The sequence below is a fragment of the Malassezia vespertilionis genome, chromosome 6 (genome assembly GCF_029542925.1).
Source record: "Malassezia vespertilionis chromosome 6, complete sequence".
Classification (NCBI taxonomy): domain Eukaryota; kingdom Fungi; phylum Basidiomycota; class Malasseziomycetes; order Malasseziales; family Malasseziaceae; genus Malassezia; species Malassezia vespertilionis.
The window spans coordinates 179,585-201,505 of NC_079252.1; the positions used below are offsets into that span (position 1 = coordinate 179,585).

The window sequence follows — 21,921 nt, forward strand, 5'->3', positions numbered from 1 at the left end:
GCCCAACATGGCGAAACACACAGCAAATGGCGAGGCCAAGGAGAATCCCTACTTGAGCCATCGCGCCCCACACGAGCGTATGAGTGGATCCTCAGGTAAGAATCCTATGGAGGGGCTTGTTTGGCGTCAAGTCACAGGCAAGCAGGCACGCCGTGTGCTGGACGCCGACGTGAATCCATTCGCCAACGGCGGTTTGCGTCCCTACTCGGCGAGCTACAAAAAAATTTTGCAGAAGCGCAAAGAGCTTCCGGTATATGCACAGATGGAAGAATTTTATGAAAAGTTTAACAACAATCAAATTATGGTCATGATTGGCGAGACGGGCAGTGGCAAGACGACGCAAATCCCACAGTTTGTCGCGCTCACAGACTTGGAGCAACATCGTGGAACAGCAAGTGGTCAAGCACCCAAGATGATTGCATGCACACAGCCTCGTCGTGTGGCTGCGATGAGTGTTGCCAAACGTGTTGCGGAAGAGATGGATCTCACACTGGGCAACGAGGTCGGTTACACAATTCGATTTGAAGACATGACTGACCGCTCTACCTTTTTGAAATACATGACGGATGGTATGCTTTTGCGCGAAGCTATGAACGATCCGAATCTGTCGCGGTACAGCACCGTGATTTTGGACGAGGCCCACGAGCGCACACTGGCCACTGACATTCTTATGGGCCTGCTCAAAGACGTAGCGAAGCGCCGGCCAGACCTCAAGATTATTGTCATGAGTGCTACGCTCGACGCCATCAAGTTCCAAAAGTATTTCAACAATGCACCACTGCTCAAGGTCCCTGGACGCACTTTCCCTGTCGAGATATTTTACACGCAGGAGCCGGAGAAGGATTACGTCGAAGCAGCGATCCGTACTGTGCTCATGATTCACCAGGCGGAGGAACCAGGCGATATTCTCGTTTTCCTTACCGGTGAAGATGAGATCGAGGATGCGTGCCGCAAGATTCGCAACGAGGCCGATAAGCTCCTGGACGAAGAACCGGATCTTTGTGGGCCACTCAAGGCTGTTCCACTCTACTCTTCTCTTCCTCCCGCGCAGCAGCAACGTATTTTTGATGCGGCGCCGCAGCCCGCTCGCGAAGGCGGTCCGCCGGGACGCAAGGTGGTTGTGAGCACCAACATTGCCGAGACGTCGTTGACGATTGACGGAATTGTATATGTCGTCGACCCGGGCTTCAGCAAACAAAAAGTGTACAATCCGCGTATTCGTGTCGAGTCGCTCTTGGTAAGCCCCATTTCCAAGGCCTCCGCGCAGCAGCGCGCCGGTCGTGCCGGTCGTACGCGGCCTGGAAAATGCTTCCGTCTCTACACGGAGAAGGATTGGGCCGCGGAACTCATCGAGCAAACATACCCAGAAATTTTGCGCAGCAACCTGGCCAACACCGTGCTGGAGCTCAAGAAACTGGGCATCGACAACCTCGTCACATTCGACTACATGGATCCGCCAGCGCCGGAAACGGTCATGCGGGCGCTCGAGATGCTCAACTATCTTGGCGCATTTGACGATACTGGCAATCTGACTCCTTTGGGCGAAATGATGGCCGAGTTTCCGCTCGATCCGCAGCTTGCAAAGATGCTTATTACCTCGCCCGAGTTCCGTTGCTCCAACGAAATCTTGTCGATAGCAGCCATGTTGTCCGTGCCGAGCGTGTTTGTGCGCCCAAGCCAGAGTTTGCAGCGCCAGCAAGCCGATGCAGCGCGAGCGGAATTTGCATACCCCGACGGAGATCACTTGACGCTTTTAAATGTGTACCATGCCTACAAAAACAACGCTGTTGATTTCTCGACAGGCGCCGATTGGTGCTGGCAGAACTATTTGTCGCACCGTGCCTTAATCCAGGCGGACAATGTTCGCCAGCAGCTGCAGCGCACCATGGAGAAATTCGATTTAGACCTAGTGTCGCTGCCTTTTGAGGACAAGCGGTATTATACCAACATTCGCCAGGCCATTGCTTGTGGCTTTTTTATGCAGGTTGCACACAAGTCTGGCGGGGGCAGCGGCAAAAGTGCTTACACTACGGTGAAAGACAACCAAGTCGTTGCGCCTCACCCGTCCACATCTCTGGACCACATGCCCGAATTTTTGGTGTACCATGAGTTTGTGCTTACGACGCGCAACTTTATCCGCACTGTAACCGAAGTGCGCCCCGAGTGGCTTTTGGACTTTGCGCCTGCATATTATGATCCCCGTACACTTGATGGAGAGCTGCGACGCGTGTTTGAGGGCATCCTCAAGCGTCGCGAAAGCCAAGGGCATAGCGCAAAAAAACCGCGCCATTAGTAGAGCCATAGCGCTGCTCGGACCGTGCGAGCTATTTAATTCTAAAAATGCACTGCGCTGTTTAGCTCGCCGCTTGCCCTGCGCAATCATGTCGAGTGCAATGACCGATGCCGAGGATGCGTCCGCACGCACAAAGGTACGATGGACAGTATTTTAATCCAAGTTCTATACCCAGACATCCACAATTTTCAACTCGCTGCAGTCCATTGCCGCTTCGCAGCAGTGCGGCGACGCAGTGGACGATGGCCTGCTCGAGACAGGCCCGTCGGTGCAGACGATGCAATACTTTAGCAGAATTGCTGTGTTCTACTGCGACGCGATCCACACATACTTTGCGGCGCTCGAGGCTGAAGATGCAAGCGAGACACAGTACCTTGGTCATGTCCAAGCGTTGCATACCATTTTTAAACTCACACAAGTCCTTTACTTCCCCGAAGATGGCCGCGGACTCGGAGTCATTGGCGAAGAATTGCTGCATTGGCTGAATGCGCACGATGTTGCGCCTACCACGGAGCAAGGCCAGGAGATTGCGAAAACCTCGCCGTCGCACGAACACCCCGAATACTGGGACTACCTTTTTCGCTGCGTCTTGCGTGGATTCTACACTACAGCGGCTACTGTACTGCAGAGCTACATATCTACGAGTGAATCACCTACACTGCGAAGCATTGCAAGTGAAACTGCGCAAATATTGACATCATTACCGCGTTCGACAGCGTTTGCAACCGAGCAGGCGTTTTTCAGTGCGCATCGCAACTGGCACACTTCTGTGCGTGTATTCCTCACGCGCCTTTTGTGTAAGATGGATGCAGTCCAGGAAGAGCTTGCACAAGCTCCGCACGCTACAGCGAATCCTGAGAACATACGTCTCGAACTTGAGGCACAGTTCCGCTGCTTGCTCGAACTCCTCATTGGCGTCCGCGACCGCATCTTGGAGTTTTCTGAAGATTGGCGTGAGGCAGTTTGTGCCTGGGGCACGCTCGTACAGCCCGCTTTGAAGCGCGATGATCTTCCGGATGTCGTGCAGCTGGTCACGGAGAAATTTCCGGTAGACGGCACATTGCCCAGCGAAATGGTGCTGGTCGCTGTGATGCGCGGCGATATGAGCAAGGTAATCAAGCTTTGCACATCTTTTGACGAATGGCTCGCTACCCACGTGGGCGATTTGTGCAACAAGGCCCAGCTTTTTGAGAACGGGCCGGCTGGAGAAGAAGGGGCACCGCTGATGGACAAGGTTCTGTTTACCTGGGCCGATACCCTTCTGCAGGAGGAGCGTCTATGGCGCATGGCGCTTGAATACATCGCTGTGATTGGCACTCCCGTTGCACGTACCAAGATGCGTGAGGTGGTGTTCAGCGTCCCTTTGTTGGAAGGAAGTAGCGATCCAGATGCGCAATTCAGGCGCGTGGAAGAAGTGCTTGGCGCGTGCATTGAGTATGGCATGGATGATGAAGTGCGCATTGTGTGTCAACGCGTAGCGCAGGGGCTCTTAGAGCGCAAGCAATACGGTGTTGCAATTGCATACAGCGTTCGCGCGCGTGATGCGCAGCTGGTGCGAACTATTGCGAATAGCATGCTGCACGACTATGTCGAGCACGGGCCGGAGCACTTTATTCGGAGCGTCGATACCATCCCGCGTGTCTTGCTCGACGGCGCCGAGTCGCTCGCAAAAGAAGCTGGGTTTGGCAAGCAGGATGCGCATTTTGGCACGTCAAGCATTTTCTCTGCAGAAACCTTTGCACCGCTTGTGTTCCATGTCAAGTACCGCGACTTTCACGAACTTTACTTGAAGCAAGAGACGTGGTTGGCTGCTGCACAAGTGCTAGTGGGTCTCATGACCAGTGACGTCACGCCAGAATCGTTCCTCTCCGTCCTGCTGGTGGACGCGCTGCCGCTCCTACAGGCTTCTGAACTGTACTTTTCTTCCACTGAGTCGTACGAGTTGCTGCGTATTGTGGAGAAAATCGGCGCTTTGGATACGTCTGCCGAGGCATCGGACTACTACTTTTACTGGCTCGAGCAGCTGTTGCAGCACAGCGATGCGAATACTGATACCAAGCAGTCGGCTAGTGCGCGCCGGACGTTAGCGCAGGAGCGCATGCAAGTTGTACGGCTCGCCATTGCACAGTATCTCTCCCGCGTCTTGGTAGAGAATAGAATATGATGCTCTATTGGATCAGTGGTTCCTCGTAGAAATATGTATTTGCATGGTATGAGTACAGCTCGTCTATATACCTTAACGGTGATTATAGCCTACACCGTGTAAAAGCTATACGGTAAGCCATACAAGCGCAGCAAATAAACGCAGATATTTTTATTTTTCGGTAACCCGCAAAGAATCCTTAGACCACAGTGCCGGCATTAGATGCAATACGTGGCCAGAGGTCGGCGCACTCCTTCGCAACAGGGCCAGTAATGGCACTGCCCTTCATCTCACCCTTGGGGTTCACAATGACACCAGCGTTGTCCTCAAAGAAAAGGAAGACGCCGTCTTTGCGGCGCCACGCCTTGCGCTGGCGGATCACGACGGCAGCAAGCACTAAAAACAATTAGCCACAATCATCGATGTTATACATACCCTTCTTCCTGAGCTCGGGCTTACCCTTCTTGACGGAAGCCACAAACATGTCACCAGCCGCCGCCGCAGGGAGACGGTTCATGGCGGCACCAATGCCAACCACGGCAATAACATACAGGTTCTTGGCGCCAGAGTTGTCTGCGCAGTTCATCACTGCACCCACCGGGAGGGCGAGCGTCATGCGGTACTTGTTACCCATAGAAACCTTCGGCATGATGTCTAGACAACGGTTGGTTGACGGGAGATGGAGCGACTTCCAGTGGCCGAAAGTGTCGCATTTGGTACTATATAACACGTGATGTATTCACGCGCAGCTACAGTACGCTCCCTCCACATACACGCATCCTCCACATGTGGAGATGGGTGCTTGCAAGAAGCGGCATGCAGGCGCGTAGATGCAAGTAGCAGGCAGTTGAAGCCATTCATCGGCACACTTAATGCCGAATTAAACTCAAGAATTCTTCTCGTGTCTTTGCACGGTTGCGGAACACACCGAGCATGCAACTCGTCACAGTACTGGCGCCCGGCTTTTGCACACCGCGCATGGCCATACACATATGCTCTGCCTCCATTACCACAGCGACACCCCGCGGTTTCAACGCTTCATCCAGCGCAAGTGCTACTTGCCTGGTTAGACGCTCTTGCACAGAAAGTCGGCGTGCAAATGTCTCGGCAATTCGTGCAAGCTTGGAGAGCCCAATGACCATGCGGTCGGGAATATAGCCAATATGAATCTGCGCATCGTCAGCATACATCGCGAAATTGCTGCGTACCTTGCCTCGAAATGGTACCAGATGGTGCTCACACAAACTGTACACGTCGATATCACGTACAATAACCATCTCATCATGGTTCTCATCAAAAATAGCATTGGATATCACATCTGTTGTATGAGGAAGAGCGTGCGCAACATACCACACAGCTGTTCTTCGTAACCTTTCGTCATCCAAAGCAACGCACGCGCATATCGCTGCGGCGTGTCGCGCAGCCCGGGGCGATCAGGATCCTCGCCGAGGCATTCCAGGATCGTTGTGACGGCGTCGGCAAGTCGCAGCTCATTTTGTTTCGCCTCCTCAGGCGTTTGGTTTAACCGCGACAAGGTTGATTTTGCTAGCATATGTAAGCAAGGGGTTTTCGATACATACCCGGCCATCCAAGTCCATTCTTATCAAGCACAGCAGTGACAGATTCTTGTGTTCCTTTCGCTCCGCTAGCGCTGGTCACAGCTCCTGTAGGCGTGCCGAGACCGCCGCCTCGCTGCCCCATTTCCAACTGCGACGCGGACAATCGCGACCCATACAGGTCCGGCACATCGGAATCGTAAGCATCGGACAGCTCTGAGTCCTACATGTAAGTATCAACATGTTCCAAATCGCATACATCAACCGACTGCTTCGTGCCATGCACGTTCACTGTACTGGCCACCATTGCCGCCCAGCGAAGCGTGTTGGAAGTGGGTGAACCAACTTCGCAAGGCCACGTGCGATGATATCATAATGGCAACTATGCGCATGGGACGTCTCGGTAATAACACGAGTTTCATTGGCTCCGCTATGCAGCCGGCATAGCGGAGCCAGGCCCATCATCGCAGCTTTCCCTCACACGCCATGTCGAAAACCATTACACTAGACGAGGTCAAACAGCACAACACAGGTACGTATTATGGACCGTTTGGTACCTTTTTTGCGCCCTGCCAAGTTCAGAGACTAACGCACGGTAGACGAATCCGCTTGGGTCGCAATTTGCGGCAACGTGTATGACGTGACCGAGTTTCTTGATGACCACCCTGGTGGCCGTAAAATTTTGCTGAAGAATATCGGCAAGGACGCGACCGACAAATTTACCCAGATCCATCCTGACCACGTCATCAAGGAAGTCGCACCGCAGTTCCAAATTGGCAAACTTGCGGAGGGCGACTCTAAGTTGTGATGCTACAAAGTCATATACCTTTCCTATTTATCGGCAGTTGCCCATCAAGCATTGAATGGATAAAAAGGCTCGTCTTCTGCATAGAGAATATCTGCATTAGGGGCACAGCATTGTAGAAGGACGAATGAGTTTCATGAAGCGGTCGACAAGTTAGCGAGTCATGTGCACATCCCCTTTACTTATTTTATATGCTAATTGACATTGGCAACCCGCTATACCACCACTATCTGCTGCATCTCCATAGCGTGCCTCGAGTGTCCTCGACGCTGTCTCCACATTGTATACGGAGCATCCCGGCCCGACTCCTGGCTTGCTGGTGCTTACTAATGATTACACACAATTACAATAACTGTGATTCGACTCAGCCTATTCGACTGCAGGTGCGGGTTTTTTTAATTGTCTGCAGCACGAGGTGTCATCGCATCGCATTTCGATCGCCGTGAAACGGCCGGAGACGGATCTGCGTACAAAGGCGGTACGTTCCCAAGAGCAGATTTTGCTCTGCGCCGAATACGCTGCATTTTCTTCCTAATTGCTTTTGTCGCCGCCAGTGCCTCACTGCCAAAACTGACCCGCCACCTACCTTCACTACTTTGTGCCCTTTCGTGCCAAAAGTGACCTACGCTTTATTTTTCTTTGCCTGTGCCTTCAACACAGGGATATACTATGACATCACTTCCGCAATCGATACCAATGTCCAGTGATGCACTTGATGCGCTGCACGACATGCACTCGACTAGGCATTTTGCACCGCCCTTGCGCGAGATTCCGGCGGATGATCAAGCACCGACCGCGCCTACACAGCCTCCCCCACCCACGACACCTGAATCAAGCACAATGTGGGCGAGTGCTTCGCCAAAAGAGACCGACTTTGGATATTTAGCTTCCTTGGACGCTCGGGAAACATTACCCACGCTTGGGAATTTGCACCTTACACCGGCTGAACTACAGCCCATCTCCTCATCTGTGCCCGTATCTGTTGAAGGAGTGAGCACACAGCATAAAGGAAATATCACATCTACGATTGCTCCAAACCGTAATACTGGTCTGGTGGATCCCGAGCTGCTTGGTTTTGTCACCGCCAACAAGACTGTGCTGGGCCATGGGTCGAGTTCCATTCGGAATGAATACACTGCCGGGCAAGCGGCGTCTGTGGCACGCGCGAACACACTTCCAAAACGACTTCCACAGCAGGATGATGCAAGTACATCCACCAAGATGCTAGCGCCTCCGGCGCATGCCACTACACTTGACCGCCACGCGTCTGTAGCCGTGGCCAAGTCGCATCCCGCAGAGCCTGAGAAAAGTGGAAACTGCGCACCAAGTCCCAAAGAGGAAGAGTTCCGCTGGTCGCTCGGAGACTACATGCTTGGCAAAACGATCGGTGCCGGTAGCATGGGCAAAGTCAAGTACGGATACTGCAAGTCGACGGGCGAAAATGTAGCCGTGAAAATCATTCCTCGGCACACTTCTGCGAATGCTGTTCAGCACCAAGCGCGCGAAAAAGCAAAGCGTGGCATCGAGCTTTCGCGCGGTGAGTTGGAAACAGCGTTACAGCGCGCGACAGCAAAAGATCAATCAAAAGAAGTGCGCATTATCCGCGAAGGAAGTCTTCAACTATTACTGCGCCATCCCTACATTTGTGGGATGCGCGAAATGATTGCGCATCATAACCACTATTACATGGTGTTTGAGCACATCAATGGCGGTCAAATGCTCGACTACATTATTACCCACGGCCGTCTCCGCGAACGCAGCGCACGTAATTTTGCCCGACAAATCGGGAGCGCGCTGCAATACTGCCATGCAAACAACGTGGTGCATCGCGATCTGAAAATCGAAAACATTTTGATCTCCAAGTCGGGCAATATAAAAATCATTGACTTTGGTCTCTCCAACCTTTACTCCCCCGAAACGCAGCTGAGCACATTTTGTGGCTCACTATACTTTGCTGCGCCCGAGTTGCTTCATGTACGACTCTATACGGGTCCTGAAGTAGACGTGTGGAGCTTTGGAGTCGTGCTATATGTTCTTGTGTGCGGAAAGGTGCCATTTGACGACCAGAATATGCCTGCACTCCACGCGAAAATCAAGCGTGGAATTGTAGATTACCCTGTGTGGCTCAGTTCCGACTGCCGACACTTGCTTTCGCGGATGCTCGTGACCAATCCGCAACATCGCGCGACGTTGGAAGAGGTGATGACACATCCCTGGATGATGAAGGGGTTTGACGAGGTCGAGCCGGCGTATTTGCCCCCGCGCCTTCCGCTCCGTTTTGGTCATTTGAATACTCATGTGATGGAAAAAATGACGGGCTTTGATTTTGGCACAGTTTCGGATATTGAAGCGCGCTTCGAGGAGCTGCTCCAAAGCGACCGATACAGAGCCTCGCTCAGTGACTGGGACCGGCGGCATGGCAATTCAATGCCGAGACAAGACCAAGGTTCAGAGTCGACCAAGTCGCGTCTCTCGCGCCAGCTGACCGGCATCAACTTTTATCGTCGCCGCTTTTCCTTGCGCGCGCGCGACGAGAATGAGGACTTGGAGTCGAAGCCGCCATCTCAAGAGCCAACCATGGGCTTTCACCCCCTGATTTCGATTTATTTCTTGGTCCACGAAAAGATGGAGCGTGAAAAAGTGTATGGCAACAGCTTCTTCGGCTCCTCGGAGCTTGACTTGTGCAATTCAGCGCCTCGTCCTTCCCAGAAGCAACACGTTGGGCCGACCTCTATTTCTGAAGTTTCATCTGTAGCCGCGGTGCCGACGTCGGCTGATATACCCCAGGAGTCGTTGCGCATGCAGCAACCGTCGCATGCACTGCCCAGCAAGATGGCACTGCCTTCGCCCATTGCGATACCGTCGCCGCCGCCCAAGGCCGCAAACAGTACGTTTCCCACTTCGTCCGCTACGCCAACCCCCGTATTCGAATCGCGACACAAATCACAGCCTATGGGCGCAATGCTCGGTCCCCCTCGTGCACGGGCGTCTGCAAACGAGCTCGAATCCAGTCTTCGTGCAGGCTTGGGCAACACGCAATGGCACGGCAAGCACCTGCCCAGCCTGCCGCAGCTAGACAGCATCTCGGAGAATTCGTCCAAGTACAACGCGAATCGCGCCATGCCGCAGCCGACAGCGAGTGCGAGTGCCACAAGTCCGTTCAAACAGCGGTACTATACACCATCGCTTGCTACGGCGGTAGAGTGCAAAACATCCAGTCCCCCCATGGGTCCAACAGACAACTTGGTTCATGCACCTGGCCTGCTAACTCCGAATTCGACAAGCGCCAATGTCGCGCTCGCAGCGGCGAGCACAAAGCTTGCAACAGACGCAGCGCGTGCGCCGCCGAATGATGCGAGTCTCACGCAGCGCTTTGGTTCGTTGATAATACGCAGCCCATCACAGCCCGGAAACCGGCTTTCCACAAGCGACGCTGCGGGTGGAAACCGCGCATGTTCTACAGACCCCGGTACTTTGCCCCTAGAAACCCCGGTGCAAACGCGCGAGCTAAGCGTGCACGACGACGAAACGTCAAAAAACGTGTTTCTAAAAGGCCTTTTTAGTGTGCAGACCACCAGTCGACGTCCGCGCGCTGTCATCCGCAAGGATTTAATTAGGGTCTTGCAAGAGATGGGCATTACCTTTTGTGAGATCCGCGGCGGTTTCGAGTGTGTGTACGCGCAAGACGGCGCTAAAGCGCAACCGCTGAACAATCCTGCGACCTTTCCTATTTCTACGGCTGCCTCTTCTCCCGCATGGACGCAGACGCCCACCACCCCCGTCATGAGCGAGTTCGATGCTCAATTCGCGCGCAGCGAATCGCACGGCGCCAATCTTGCGGAGCAAGGCGGCACGCCGGACCTCTCTGTATTGCAGGAGAGCAGTGCGGATGGCGTGGTATATTTTGAGATATTTGTTGTCAAATTTCTGCTACTTTTCGGGTTCAATGGACTCCAGTTTCGCTGCGTTTCGGGCAACGCATGGCAGTACCAATGGCTCGCTAAGCGCATTCTCCACGCGCTGAAGCTGTAGGTATAGGAAATACATGTATAGGAAATACGAAAGACGCGTTCGTGGCCGCCACCGTCAAACTTTTGCGCAGCACCATGTCGGCCATTGAGCTGATCAACCCCCGCGCAGAGTCTGTGCGACGTGTCCAGGCGTTGCAGGTGAACATTGCCGGTGCCGTAGGTCTTGCACAGGTTGTGCGCTCGAACCTTGGTCCGCGCGGCACGCTCAAGATGCTGGTGGACGGGTCGGGCAACATTAAAATGACCAAGGACGGCAAAGTCTTGCTCACGGAGATGCAGATTCAGAACCCGACAGCTGCGATGATTGCTCGTACTGCTGTAGCGCAGGATGAACAGTGCGGCGATGGGACTACTTCGGTAGTTATCCTCGTCGGCGAGCTGCTCAAGCAGGCCGAGCGCTGCGTCCAAGAGGGCGTGCATTCGCGCGTTATTTCCGAGGGACTTGACGAGGCTAAGAATGGCGTACTGCAGTTCCTCGAGACGTTCAAGCGTCAGCTGACTATGGACCGTGCAAACCTGATTTCCGTGGCGCTTACTGCGCTGAGTACTAAGCTGTCTGCCAAGCTTGCGACGCAGCTCGCCGATAGCGTGGTGGATGCGGTGCTGGCCATCAAGCCGCGCATCGCGGCACCGTCTGTCATCCCTCCCGCACCTTCTACGGATGGCATCACGGAGCGTGTGGAAGACTGGCAGGCGCACGACCCTATTGATTTGCACATGATCGAGGTTATGAAGATGCAGCACAAGAGCGATACAGACACGCAGTTGATCCGTGGTTTGGTGCTGGACCACGGCGCACGCCACGCAGATATGCCCAAGCGCGTTCGCAACGCGTACGTGCTCACTTTGAATGTAAGCCTCGAGTACGAAAAGACGGAGGTCAACTCGGGCTTTTTCTACTCCAACGCTGAACAGCGCGAAAAGCTGGTTGAATCGGAGCGCCGCTTTGTGGACGCCAAGCTGAAAAAGATTGTGGAGCTGAAGAATTTGGTGTGCGACACTGCTACCGACGTGCCGGAAGAAGAGCGCTCTTCGTTTGTCATTTTCAACCAAAAAGGGATCGATCCGATGTCACTCGATGTTTTGGCCAAGAACGGCATTTTGGCACTGCGCCGTGCAAAGCGTCGCAACATGGAGCGCTTGCAGCTTTGCTGTGGCGGCGTCGCGCAAAACAGTGTTGACGACCTCACGCCCGAAGTTCTTGGCTGGGCCGGTCTTGTTTACGAGCAGACGCTTGGCGAGGAAAAGTATACATTTGTGGAGGACACCAAAGACCCCAAGAGTGTTACGCTTCTCATCCGCGGCCCCAATGCGCACACCATGACCCAGATCCAGGATGCTATCCGCGATGGTCTGCGGAGCGTAAAGAACGCTGTGGAAGATGGTTGCTTGGTGCCCGGCGGCGGAGCGTTTGAAATCAGCGCTTCGGCCTACCTCATGGACACCGTCCGCCGCAATGCCAAGGGCCGCGCAAAACTCGGTGTTGAGGCATTTGCACAGGCACTCTTGGTCATTCCTAAAACCCTCGCTAGCAATTCGGGCTTCGATATCCAAGACTCGCTCCTCGCGCTCCAAGACGAGTGCGCCGATGGGCACGTTGTTGGCCTCGACACGCAAACGGGCGAGCCCATGGACCCTGTGACCACTGGAGTGTGGGACAATTATCGCGTGAAACGTCACATGATTCATTCTAGCGCAGTCATTGCATCCAACCTCTTGTCCGTGGACGAGATTTTGCGCGCAGGTCGTAGCTCGCTCAAGGAGCCGTAGCTTTTATACACACTTGCATTCATGCGCCCGCTTGCCCGCTTGCCCTCCACATCTTGGCGTCCGCCATGGAAGGCACGCGGCGGACGGAATGGGCCTCGAAGCACCGTGTATCGTACGCGTTGCCAAATATAGTGTCATTTGAAAACGATCTGGCACGGCGATATGTTGCGGATGCGACCGATACAAGCGCGTCGGTATTGCCCATTTATACGCTCTCCAAGCAGCGAGGGCCACGTTTGCATGCGTGCGGTCGCTTGGGACCACAGGTGCAACGCGTCGATCCAGGCGCTGCATCACGCAGTCTTCCGCCCCGTGCGCTGCGACGCAAGCATTTACGTCCCACTAACGCACTTGCGCTGGATACGTCGGACGGTGCCAACACCTTGTACAGCGCAGGAAAAGATGGCCAGATCTGTACTTGGACATGGGCGCGCGAAAACCTTTCCACGCCACATTTTCAGCAGAGCGTCAAAGCACACGACAACTGGATCGAGGCTATGGTTCTTTGCAACCAGAACGAGACCGTGGTGACTGCCTCACTGGATTGCACAATCAAAGCATGGAATCCGCGCGCTGAAGCATTGCCGTACGAGCTCGGCGTCCACACCGACTTTGTCAAGGCACTTGCATATGCACCTGCGTCAGATTGTGTTGCGAGTGCTTCGCTCGATCACACCGTGTGTCTTTGGGACTTGCGCCAGGTACGCCGAGCACCCATGTGGCGAGCAGTGAGCAATACAAGCATTTACGCTGTGGCGAGCAGTTTTTCTGGAAGCGTTCTTACCACGGGCGGTGTAGATCGTCTGGTGCGAGGCTGGGATCCGCGCATGCGCGAGTCGACATTTGCGCTAGTAGGCCACCACGATAATGTGCGTGCTTTGCTCATGTCGTCAGATGGCAGACGTGTATTGTCGGCTTCGTCGGACGCAACTATACGTTTGTGGGATGTTGGAGAGCAACGATGCATCCATACATTTATGCATCACGACAGCAGCGTGTGGTCGCTTGCCTCCACCGATACCTCGCTGAACGTGTTTTACTCGGGCGATCGCGAAGGGTACTTGTGCAAAGTAGAACAGGATGCGCAAGGTGAAAGAGACGGTATTCTGATTGCACACGCTCAGGATGTAGATGCAAATGGTCATACAGATGCGGCTGCTATTAGCAGCATTGCACCCGATCCAGGTCATTGTGTATGGTCATCCAACGCCAGCATATGCTCCATTCGCGGCTGGCAAGACGCGCCTGTGCAACGTCGCGATGCCATTGCGTCGCGCCATTTCATTCAGCTGGGTACGAGCGGTGTGTCAACATCGGAGAATGTTGTGACGCAAGATGCAGTCCCGCTAAGCGCCACGCCAGCATGCCAAATCGCCGGTGAGTACGGGCTTACTCGCGCTGTTGTGCTTAACGATCGTATCCATGCGCTCTCCATCGACATGATGGGAGTGCTCGCCTTGTGGAATCTAGTGCGTGCTGTGTGCATCGGTACGTTGGACCCTGCAAGTGTACATGCGGCTGCATTGAAGCGCAACAGTCTTACCAACAAATGGCGACCGCAGGATCGGCCTAGTGATACGCTAGAAATGATCCAGCCGTTGATCGATGGCGACGATGTGATTGCGCCGTGGTGCTCTGTTGACACAATGACTGGCACTCTGCGCGTGCATCTTGACCCAGCAAGTGTATTTGCTGCCGATGTATACCAGGATGCGATATTTGCCAGCCTCCCTATACAGCCGGAGTGGACCGATGAGCGTAGTAATGTTGGCGCTTGTGTACTACGCAATCTCTTTGCCCACTTTACGGCAGGAGAGCGAGGAATGCGGAGCGAAGGACTGGTGCTGACGGGGATGCCACTTTTGTTGCACGTTTTGGAAACGACGCAGCAAACGCCAGAGCAACTGTTGCAAATTCCTTTGGTGCAGTGGCTTCCGCAGGTGCTTTTGTACGCACAACCCATTGACCGCAAATGCACGTTGCAAAATGTGCTGGGGAGTATGACGAGTGAACATCCCCTAGTCCCAGCCCCTGCGCAAGTGCACCAGTCGCAGAGCGAGATTCTGTTTCGGGATCTGTTGCAATCGCTCTACGTAATGCTGTCGACACCGCCGACGGCTTCGTCAAGGCCTTTGCAAAAGGAAGCGCCGGGGACAGAAAGTACCTCGCCTACACTTTTTGGGTCCTTGCGCAAAACACTAGCTAGAGGAAAGGTTGATGCACCTTTGCTTGCACAGACGCCCCAGAATGAGCCCAAGGATGAACCGCACCATCTTCGCAATGTACAAGCCGTACTGCAAAATCTTTCGCGTGCACCGCCGCCTTGCGATGAGACGCCTTCGATCCCCTACGATCCGAGCATGGCCGTGAGTATATCACGTGCCGTACATCACTCGGAGCAGGAGCAGGAAGTGTTTCGTGGCAGGGTTGGGACCATGGCGCGGGACCTGCCGCTTTTGGAGCTTCTTTCTCCAATATGGCTGTTGAACGCAACGCTCTTGGCTGTAAAAGACAAGGATGGAGATGCAGTCCAGTTGAAATTAGTCCCATGGAAGCCTGGTACTCTGACGAGTGGCACACTGCCCAGTCTGTCGGACGCAAAGCAAACTCCAAAAATACAACGGCTGCAACGCATTGGACATATTGCCGCATTTGTGCAAGATGCGTTGCAAGGTGCAGGCAGCAGTGCGGCATCGCCGCTAGATATACCCATCGAGCTCCTATGCAACGAGGTGCCTGTTTCGCCTATGGCTACGCTCGCGCAATGCCAACGTCATTGCTGGAAAGCCGCCGCCCCGATGGTGTTGGCATACCGTAGGACACTTTCTGCGTAGTGTGGATTGATAGTTGCTTGGGGCAGACTGAATTTGCGATCCTTGGGCGCATAGCGGAGTGGTTTACCGCATCGGTTTTCGGTTACGCTGATTCCCGAAGGTCATGGGTTCGATCCCCATTGTGCTCTTTTATTTTTACGCTACTTGCATGTAATTTACTGGGGCGAGCAAGCATTTGGCACCACGCACAACAAGCCACCAATCAGGGTCACTTTGGTCCACAATTTGCAGCACTTCGCCTTCCTTGAAAGATGCTTCTTCGGGGGATGCGGCGTTGTAATCGTACAACGCCTCAGCGCCAATCGTTTCCTCTATAGAGGCCACGTACGCAACTGGGATCAACCCTTTGTGCGCAGGCGCACAAAGAAGCGCACCGTAAGTCCAATCGCCTTCAATTGTTGGTCCGTCAAGTGTAGGGTGCACGATAAGCACTTCGCCAGTATCAAACGAAAGCATCCCTTGTTCTCCGGTAAATGGATACATTGTGCGGAAAAGCACAGAGCGCGTCATGTCAAACCCTAGATCGTCTTGGTTATCCACAGGCTGTGCAGCAAGCTCATCGGTCGGCTCTTCAAAACTGCCAGGGAAATGCGGCGCCTCGGCAGGCGCTGCTTCCAGCGCTTCTGACTCGGGCACAGACGCCAAAGAAAGACCTTGAGGTGGTGATGCAGAACCCAATACGGCGCCGGCAGTGGTCGCATTGCTTCGGTCATTCACGCTGGCTTTGCGCAAGGACTTGCCTCCACGGATTTGGGAGAGAAGCGCATTGCGATCGCCGGGCTCTTCGTCGAGTTGCACAGCGGAGGTCTTGGGAGCTGGAGGCGTTAATGCTGGAGGGGGCGGTGCCGGTGCTGGAGGGGGCGTAGCAGGCGCACTGGACACAACGCCGCTGAATAACTGCTGCGCCAAGTGCTGACGAGTGACACGCGAGCTCAAGCCAGGGCCGTCCTCATCCTCCTCATCCTCTTCGTCCCAATCATCGTCATGTGACGGAGGAAGTTGAACAGGCATGTTTGACGATTTGGGGGCACTGGGCGGCACAGCGCGTTGAGGCATGGGCAAGTTGCTGGGTGGTGCAGCAGGCGCAGATAAAGCATGCTCCACAGGTGGTCCGGACTCTTGTTCGAATTCCATAAATGGCTCAGGCTCGGGCTCCGCAACTGGCTCAGGCTCGGGTTCCGCAACTGGCTCAAACTCGGGCTCTGCAACTGGCTCAGGCTCGGGCTCCGCGATTGGCTCAGGCTCTCGCTTTGTAGCAATCGAATGTTCCGTCTCGGCCACCTGCTGCATATGGAAAAAGGGATTGGTCCTGGAAGACTCAGGCTCCGGTGGAGCTGCATGTGCTGCTTTCGGTGCAGGCGTACGTAATGGCGGCGGCGGCGGCGCCGCTCGACTCAGCTTTTGCTCGCGTAGACGCGTACGCCTCGCTTCCTCGCGATCCGCCGCTTCACGATCGGCTTGTGCAGCGCGCTTTTCTGCCTCACGTTTCTCCGCTTGTAAGCGCTCCTCTACACTGGTATCCATGCTCGGTGATTGATTTCCAGGGCTCACGGAGCCGCCTACACCGAGCATCCGCATGCGCTCCTGTACACGACGCTGAGCCTCGGAACGAATCCACGCCTCACGCTCTGTGCCTGTTAGCATCGCAGGCGGCGCACTCGCTGGTGCTGGTGCTGCCGCTGGTGCCGGTGCTGGTGCTGCCGCCGGCGCCGCACTTTCCGTAGTGAAGACAGGGGACTTTACAGGATCGTCTTTCAAATGTGCGTACCGATCATTGTTGCGTGCATCTCGCTCTTTGCTCGACTGTACACGCCTTTCTCGATCGCGCGACTGCCGTTTCTCCAAACGCGACTCGAGCTCTGGAAGACGTTCGTGCAATAACTGCATCAGCGTGCGCTCCGCTCTGCGCCGCTGGTCATTGGCATGTGCGCCGTCGCGGGCATTGTAATACTCAATATCATCCTGTAGCCGCCGAATAGAGTACCTAGCATCTTCCATCTCGCGCTCCAATTCGCGGTCTTCGTCGTCCTGTACACCTGTCTTTTCCAGCATTCGCTGAGTTTTTTCAAGCTGGCGTTTCATCTCGCCAAGATCTTCGGCTGCACTCTGCCCATCAAAGCGCACTTCGCGGCGGTCCAAGTATCGGCCTTTGCTGCGGTAGCCTGCAGAGCCAGAGTCCTGGTGCTTGTACGTGACCGCATCCGCACTCGATTTAGGCTGCGGCTTGAGCTGGATAGGATTCTGGTAGAAACTGCGGCTCTCAGTATAATTCGCGCCGCGGTTCGAGCCGGGCTCAGGAAGGTTGAGCGCAGTGGAGCTACGCACACTCGAGTCCTGCTTCAGCAGGTCTCTGAGGAAATCAACCGATTCATCCAGGTCGCGCGAAGAAGTCGGCACAAGCTCTGGGGGAAGCTCTACAGGGACCGTATTTCCGTTTAGTGCACGGTAAATCAGGGCCATCGCAACGTGGAATTCGGCCTGATTCAACTTTCCCTTGTTTTCCGTGTCGGACAGGTGCCATATCTGGAGCAAGGTCTCGCGGTCCAGGCCACTCTGACCAAAAAGTTCTCGCGCAACTTCACCGCCAATAAATCCGGTGCGTTTGGCGTCCCATGCACGAAAAATATTATCGTACGATTTCTTTTCCTCCTTGGTCAATGCCCAAGGGATCTTGGGTTTCGCACCTGCGGCGGGAGGGGCATTGGATGATGCACCCATGCTCTGTAGTTTGTTCTGGAACTGATGCGGCTGGAGACTGGCCTGGTGAAAGTTCATTGCGCTGGCCGCAGGAGCGCCACCGGAGTATGGCTGTGCCGCAGGGAGGAATTGAGTATACATGAGCCGCATGCGTGGATCGTTCAACACGCCTGTCATTTGCGGCATCACCCCTGTCCCTTGTGGCATCATAGGCATTCCTGTCCCTTGTTGCATCATGGGCATGCCTGTGCCTTGCTGCATCATAGGCGACATCCCTGTCCCTTGTTGCATCATGGGCATGCCTGTGCCTTGCTGCATCATGGGTGACATTCCTGTCCCTTGTTGCATCATTCCAGGAGACATGCCCGTCATCTGCGGCATCATCCCTGCAGACATGGGCGGAGGCGGAGGCCGAAGGGGTCGGGCCACGAACGATGCGCCTTGCGCACTGTTAAAGTTCGGAGGCACCCCGCCGCCCATGGAAGTATGCTGTGGATGAATAAATCCGCCGGTCATTTGTGGGTTTTGGTAGCCGCCGTAGTTCGGCAGCCCACCCCATTGATTTACAGGATACATGGTAGGCACCGGAAAGCAGCTTGGCCGTGCAAGACAATCCTATCACGTGATGCGCGGGCACGCTGCGCCTGCGCCGCTGCACCGCTCCGTATGGTGCGGTACCTTATTGGACGGTACGTATACGAACGAAGCTCACGCAAGGTACGCGGATCCTCTCTTTGGGGTAGCGACGGGCGTGGCTGCATACTTTATTTGGGAGCGCGAGAATGCGACCGAACGGCCGCCTGGTCATACACTCGTCGATCTGGTTCGTCGCAAGGTCGGCGCCGACGCGCAGCCGTCTATTGAAGTGCTGTCGAAAGCGCCGGCGCCGGCGCCGCGTGCTACAGCACGCCTGATATAACAACAGATACTTGACAGCTATGTACACTTAAACTTGAGGCACTTGCTTGGACGGGAACAGCTTAGCAACCAAGTACGCAATCACACCCAACAGACGGAAGAAGGATAGTGCGGCGACCGAGTAAAACAGGAATGCCAAGTACACAGTGTGGACATGGTACGGCAGATTTAAGATTGCAATGGCTAGCGCCGCGTTGGTCAGTGTCCATGCAAGTACCACATTTGTACGCACGGCGGCGTAATAGTCAGTTTGGTACTGCTCCATATTTTTTCCGGGCCGCGTACGCACGGGCTTGTTGGCCAGTATGTGACAGGCATCTTCGTATGCGGCGTTCAAATCGGTTGGCTCCGAAGGCATCGCGACTTCGACCACATTTCCGGGCACGAAAAGGTCTGCATGGGGTACTTTGTTGGTATCGCTGCCTTTGGTGCCCCATGAAACGTCGTGTGTGTTGCAAAATGCGTACACATTAAACACATTTACAAAGCTTGGTGAAAGGAGCAGATACTGCAAAATGCTTGTAAACATGTGCCATGGCTGGAGAAAGAGCAGCGAGGCAATGAGCCAGATCCCATACGTGCTTAGGACGGAAATAAAGACGCGCACAACGGTTGGATTCGACATAATCGCGTTGGGTTGGGTCTCGCGCACGGCATCCATCACACTGGTCACGCTGAGGTATATAACTGAAACCATCATGAAAAGCATCAATAAGCCAAACACGATGATGCTTAGCAAGTAGCCAAGCTTGTTCCCTGCTGGTCTGTTGCCCATGGAAAGCAAGTAGCAGAAAATGACAAAGGCAATGTAGATGTAGGAGCAAATCACTGCTGGGACATGTACCCAATGCACAACGTGTGCAAGCGAGTCTGTCAGAATGCTGAACGCAATAAAGTAGTTGGCCAAAATGAACCAGTTGTACAGCAACTGGATCGCAAGGTAGATGAGTTCGATATGCAGAAAAACCTTGCGCACCGTCGAGTGCGTCGAGCGATAAATGTAGGTAAATTTGATGGCGGAGTGGATTGCCGCAAAAAAGGAACCATTGAGCCACCGACGCCGCTGGGCAATCAACTCGGGAATTTCGTGTGGCACGTCCGTCTCTGCCTGTGCACTGCTGACGTACCGCAAAATCCAGGCACAGTTGCGCTTGGTCACCAACTCCCAGCACAAGATCCTGTCTTCGGCAAGATACATGTTGCTTGTAAAGATGTCGGCATTCCCAGCTCCACCGTGCAGCTTTTCTCCTTCAAAGTAGGTGGCCAAAGGCCCGTGGCCCATTACGTCGTTCTTGAGTGCTTCGTAGCGATAGGCACTAAAAGCGCCGGGAAGCACCGTGATGTACCCAAACGCACTTTCCATCGGTTTGTCCAGCACGTTGCTCAGCTTGTACTCAAAGTTTTGTGCAGCAACGAGCGGATTAACCAGACCATGCCAGAGCTTGCCTTTCAAGGCGACAATCTCTCCGCACGCTCCACCGACGTTGGCGTCGCGATCAAACGCCTCCCAAAGTCGATAAATACTGCGCGAGCAAGGTTTGGTGCCGACATCCAGCAAGACGTACACTTTGGGCTGCAACACCGGCCCAAATGCATTGAAGCACCAGCGGTGAGAATTAATTTTTTTTTGGTTATTTTCTTTCATGCAAAACAAAATTTGGACAGGCACAAGACCACGCTCTTTGCTCAGCATTTTCATGTTGCGTGTCACGGAAACTTGTGCAGTGTACTCGTAAATGTGTGCTTGGACAGGCTTGCCTTGCACTTCGGTCTGCCGCACACCCTCCTGGTATACACCCATCGCTGCAAGCACGCTTAGTGTCCGGCTGCTAACATGATTGCATCCATCTGCAACGATGCATACCACCACACGCTTCCATCCATCCTCGCCCCACATGGCCGACTTTTTCAAGGAGCACATGTATGCAATGTTTTGCATTACGCCATGCATGGTCCGTGCGAAAAGTTTCTCGTCTTCGTTGTACATGGTCAGTACAATGCACAATTCTGTTTCACGCGGCGTGTTGTACAAAGCAGGACGCAGCATATAGCCGTCTTTTTCAAAGTCATCTGCGTCGCACGTCACCGCCGAGTATCGCATGTGTGTAAACTCGCTGCCCTCTTGAATGGCCTGCTTTTCCAGCAGTTTGGGCGGCACGGGGCAGTCCAGGACAAGGTGACCATCGCGCAGCGGGACACGGCGAAGCGTACGATGGCGGCGTGGCTGTCTCTCAGGGATACGACCATAATGCTCCGAAAGATCCTCTTCCAAGAAGCGCGACTCTTCGTCGTCTGCACGAATCGGCACATCCTCGTCCGAAGCAGCATGATCAATCGTGCTGTCATAGCCGTTTACCAGACCCTGAAGAATGTAATGTGAATCCATATCGTCTGAGTGACCAGACGATACCACTTCTTTGGAGTTGTCGCTGTAGGGCACCATGTACGGCATCTGCCCATCGTTGATCCACGGCACAGGCTCAGGCGCAGGTTGCAGCGGCTGTGTATGTGCCTCGCTCGCATCGCCGTGACCCATTGCACTTTGAGCATAGAGACCTGGAATGGCGTACACATCGTATTCGGACAATGTTGGACTGTCCTGGTGAGGCGCAATCTCCGTACTGGCGTTGGCTTCGTCGTAGGTGGGCAGTGGCGGCCCGCCAGGAGCAAGATCGTAGGGATTTGCAAACTCCTGAGCATCAACTCGACTTTCGTATTGCACTACAGGTGTGGCGCAGTTGCCCCACGTATTCGATGCGCCAGGCATCGTGCACAGAGTGCAGTGTTAAAGCGTAGAAGAAGGTTGAACACGCAACGTCAGGCACCCCGATTCTGCACGTCCATCGGGCTTGGCATTATCGGGCTTGGCGTGAG

At 54.4% G+C, this 21,921-nt stretch overlaps 10 protein-coding genes and 1 non-coding gene across 11 annotated transcripts; 7 read left to right on the top strand and 4 right to left on the bottom strand.

The window, feature by feature from the left end:
- Positions 1 to 7: 7 nt before the first annotated feature.
- PRP43 (RNA helicase) lies at positions 8 to 2,293 on the top strand (the record flags this gene model as incomplete). The annotated part of the gene is made up of 1 exon (XM_056207793.1): positions 8 to 2,293. The coding sequence occupies one exon, from the start codon at positions 8 to 10 to the stop codon at positions 2,291 to 2,293; it is 2,286 nt and encodes a 761-aa protein (XP_056063768.1).
- Positions 2,294 to 2,381: 88 nt separating this feature from the next.
- On the top strand, positions 2,382 to 4,457 carry MVES1_002975 (uncharacterized protein; the record flags this gene model as incomplete). Its single annotated transcript, XM_056207794.1, has 2 exons — positions 2,382 to 2,429; positions 2,457 to 4,457. The coding sequence occupies 2 exons, from the start codon at positions 2,382 to 2,384 to the stop codon at positions 4,455 to 4,457; spliced, it is 2,049 nt and encodes a 682-aa protein (XP_056063769.1).
- Positions 4,458 to 4,635: 178 nt separating this feature from the next.
- On the bottom strand, positions 4,636 to 5,085 carry MVES1_002976 (uncharacterized protein; the record flags this gene model as incomplete). The annotated part of the gene is made up of 2 exons (XM_056207795.1): positions 4,636 to 4,832; positions 4,872 to 5,085. 2 exons carry the CDS (start codon positions 5,083 to 5,085, stop codon positions 4,636 to 4,638), a joined length of 411 nt encoding a protein of 136 aa, XP_056063770.1.
- A 220-nt stretch (positions 5,086 to 5,305) lies between these two features.
- On the bottom strand, positions 5,306 to 6,274 carry MVES1_002977 (GTP cyclohydrolase I; the record flags this gene model as incomplete). Its single annotated transcript, XM_056207796.1, has 5 exons — positions 5,306 to 5,605; positions 5,645 to 5,754; positions 5,787 to 5,981; positions 6,017 to 6,208; positions 6,262 to 6,274. 5 exons carry the CDS (start codon positions 6,272 to 6,274, stop codon positions 5,306 to 5,308), a joined length of 810 nt encoding a protein of 269 aa, XP_056063771.1.
- A 204-nt stretch (positions 6,275 to 6,478) lies between these two features.
- MVES1_002978 (uncharacterized protein) lies at positions 6,479 to 6,800 on the top strand (the record flags this gene model as incomplete). Its single annotated transcript, XM_056207797.1, has 2 exons — positions 6,479 to 6,524; positions 6,592 to 6,800. The coding sequence occupies 2 exons, from the start codon at positions 6,479 to 6,481 to the stop codon at positions 6,798 to 6,800; spliced, it is 255 nt and encodes an 84-aa protein (XP_056063772.1).
- A 133-nt stretch (positions 6,801 to 6,933) lies between these two features.
- Positions 6,934 to 10,829, top strand: KIN2 (non-specific serine/threonine protein kinase; the record flags this gene model as incomplete). Its single annotated transcript, XM_056207798.1, has 2 exons — positions 6,934 to 6,941; positions 7,502 to 10,829. The coding sequence occupies 2 exons, from the start codon at positions 6,934 to 6,936 to the stop codon at positions 10,827 to 10,829; spliced, it is 3,336 nt and encodes a 1,111-aa protein (XP_056063773.1).
- Positions 10,830 to 10,903: 74 nt separating this feature from the next.
- On the top strand, positions 10,904 to 12,598 carry CCT6 (T-complex protein 1 subunit zeta; the record flags this gene model as incomplete). Its single annotated transcript, XM_056207799.1, has 1 exon — positions 10,904 to 12,598. The coding sequence occupies one exon, from the start codon at positions 10,904 to 10,906 to the stop codon at positions 12,596 to 12,598; it is 1,695 nt and encodes a 564-aa protein (XP_056063774.1).
- A 65-nt stretch (positions 12,599 to 12,663) lies between these two features.
- On the top strand, positions 12,664 to 15,432 carry MVES1_002981 (uncharacterized protein; the record flags this gene model as incomplete). Its single annotated transcript, XM_056207800.1, has 1 exon — positions 12,664 to 15,432. The coding sequence occupies one exon, from the start codon at positions 12,664 to 12,666 to the stop codon at positions 15,430 to 15,432; it is 2,769 nt and encodes a 922-aa protein (XP_056063775.1).
- A 44-nt stretch (positions 15,433 to 15,476) lies between these two features.
- On the top strand, positions 15,477 to 15,560 carry MVES1_002982. The gene has a single exon. It is a non-coding gene; the product is annotated as a tRNA-Arg (tRNA).
- Positions 15,561 to 15,567: 7 nt separating this feature from the next.
- On the bottom strand, positions 15,568 to 18,705 carry MVES1_002983 (uncharacterized protein; the record flags this gene model as incomplete). Its single annotated transcript, XM_056207801.1, has 1 exon — positions 15,568 to 18,705. One exon carries the CDS (start codon positions 18,703 to 18,705, stop codon positions 15,568 to 15,570), a length of 3,138 nt encoding a protein of 1,045 aa, XP_056063776.1.
- A 370-nt stretch (positions 18,706 to 19,075) lies between these two features.
- On the bottom strand, positions 19,076 to 21,814 carry CHS4_1 (chitin synthase; the record flags this gene model as incomplete). Its single annotated transcript, XM_056207802.1, has 1 exon — positions 19,076 to 21,814. The coding sequence occupies one exon, from the start codon at positions 21,812 to 21,814 to the stop codon at positions 19,076 to 19,078; it is 2,739 nt and encodes a 912-aa protein (XP_056063777.1).
- Between the last annotated feature and the right edge of the window lie 107 nt (positions 21,815 to 21,921).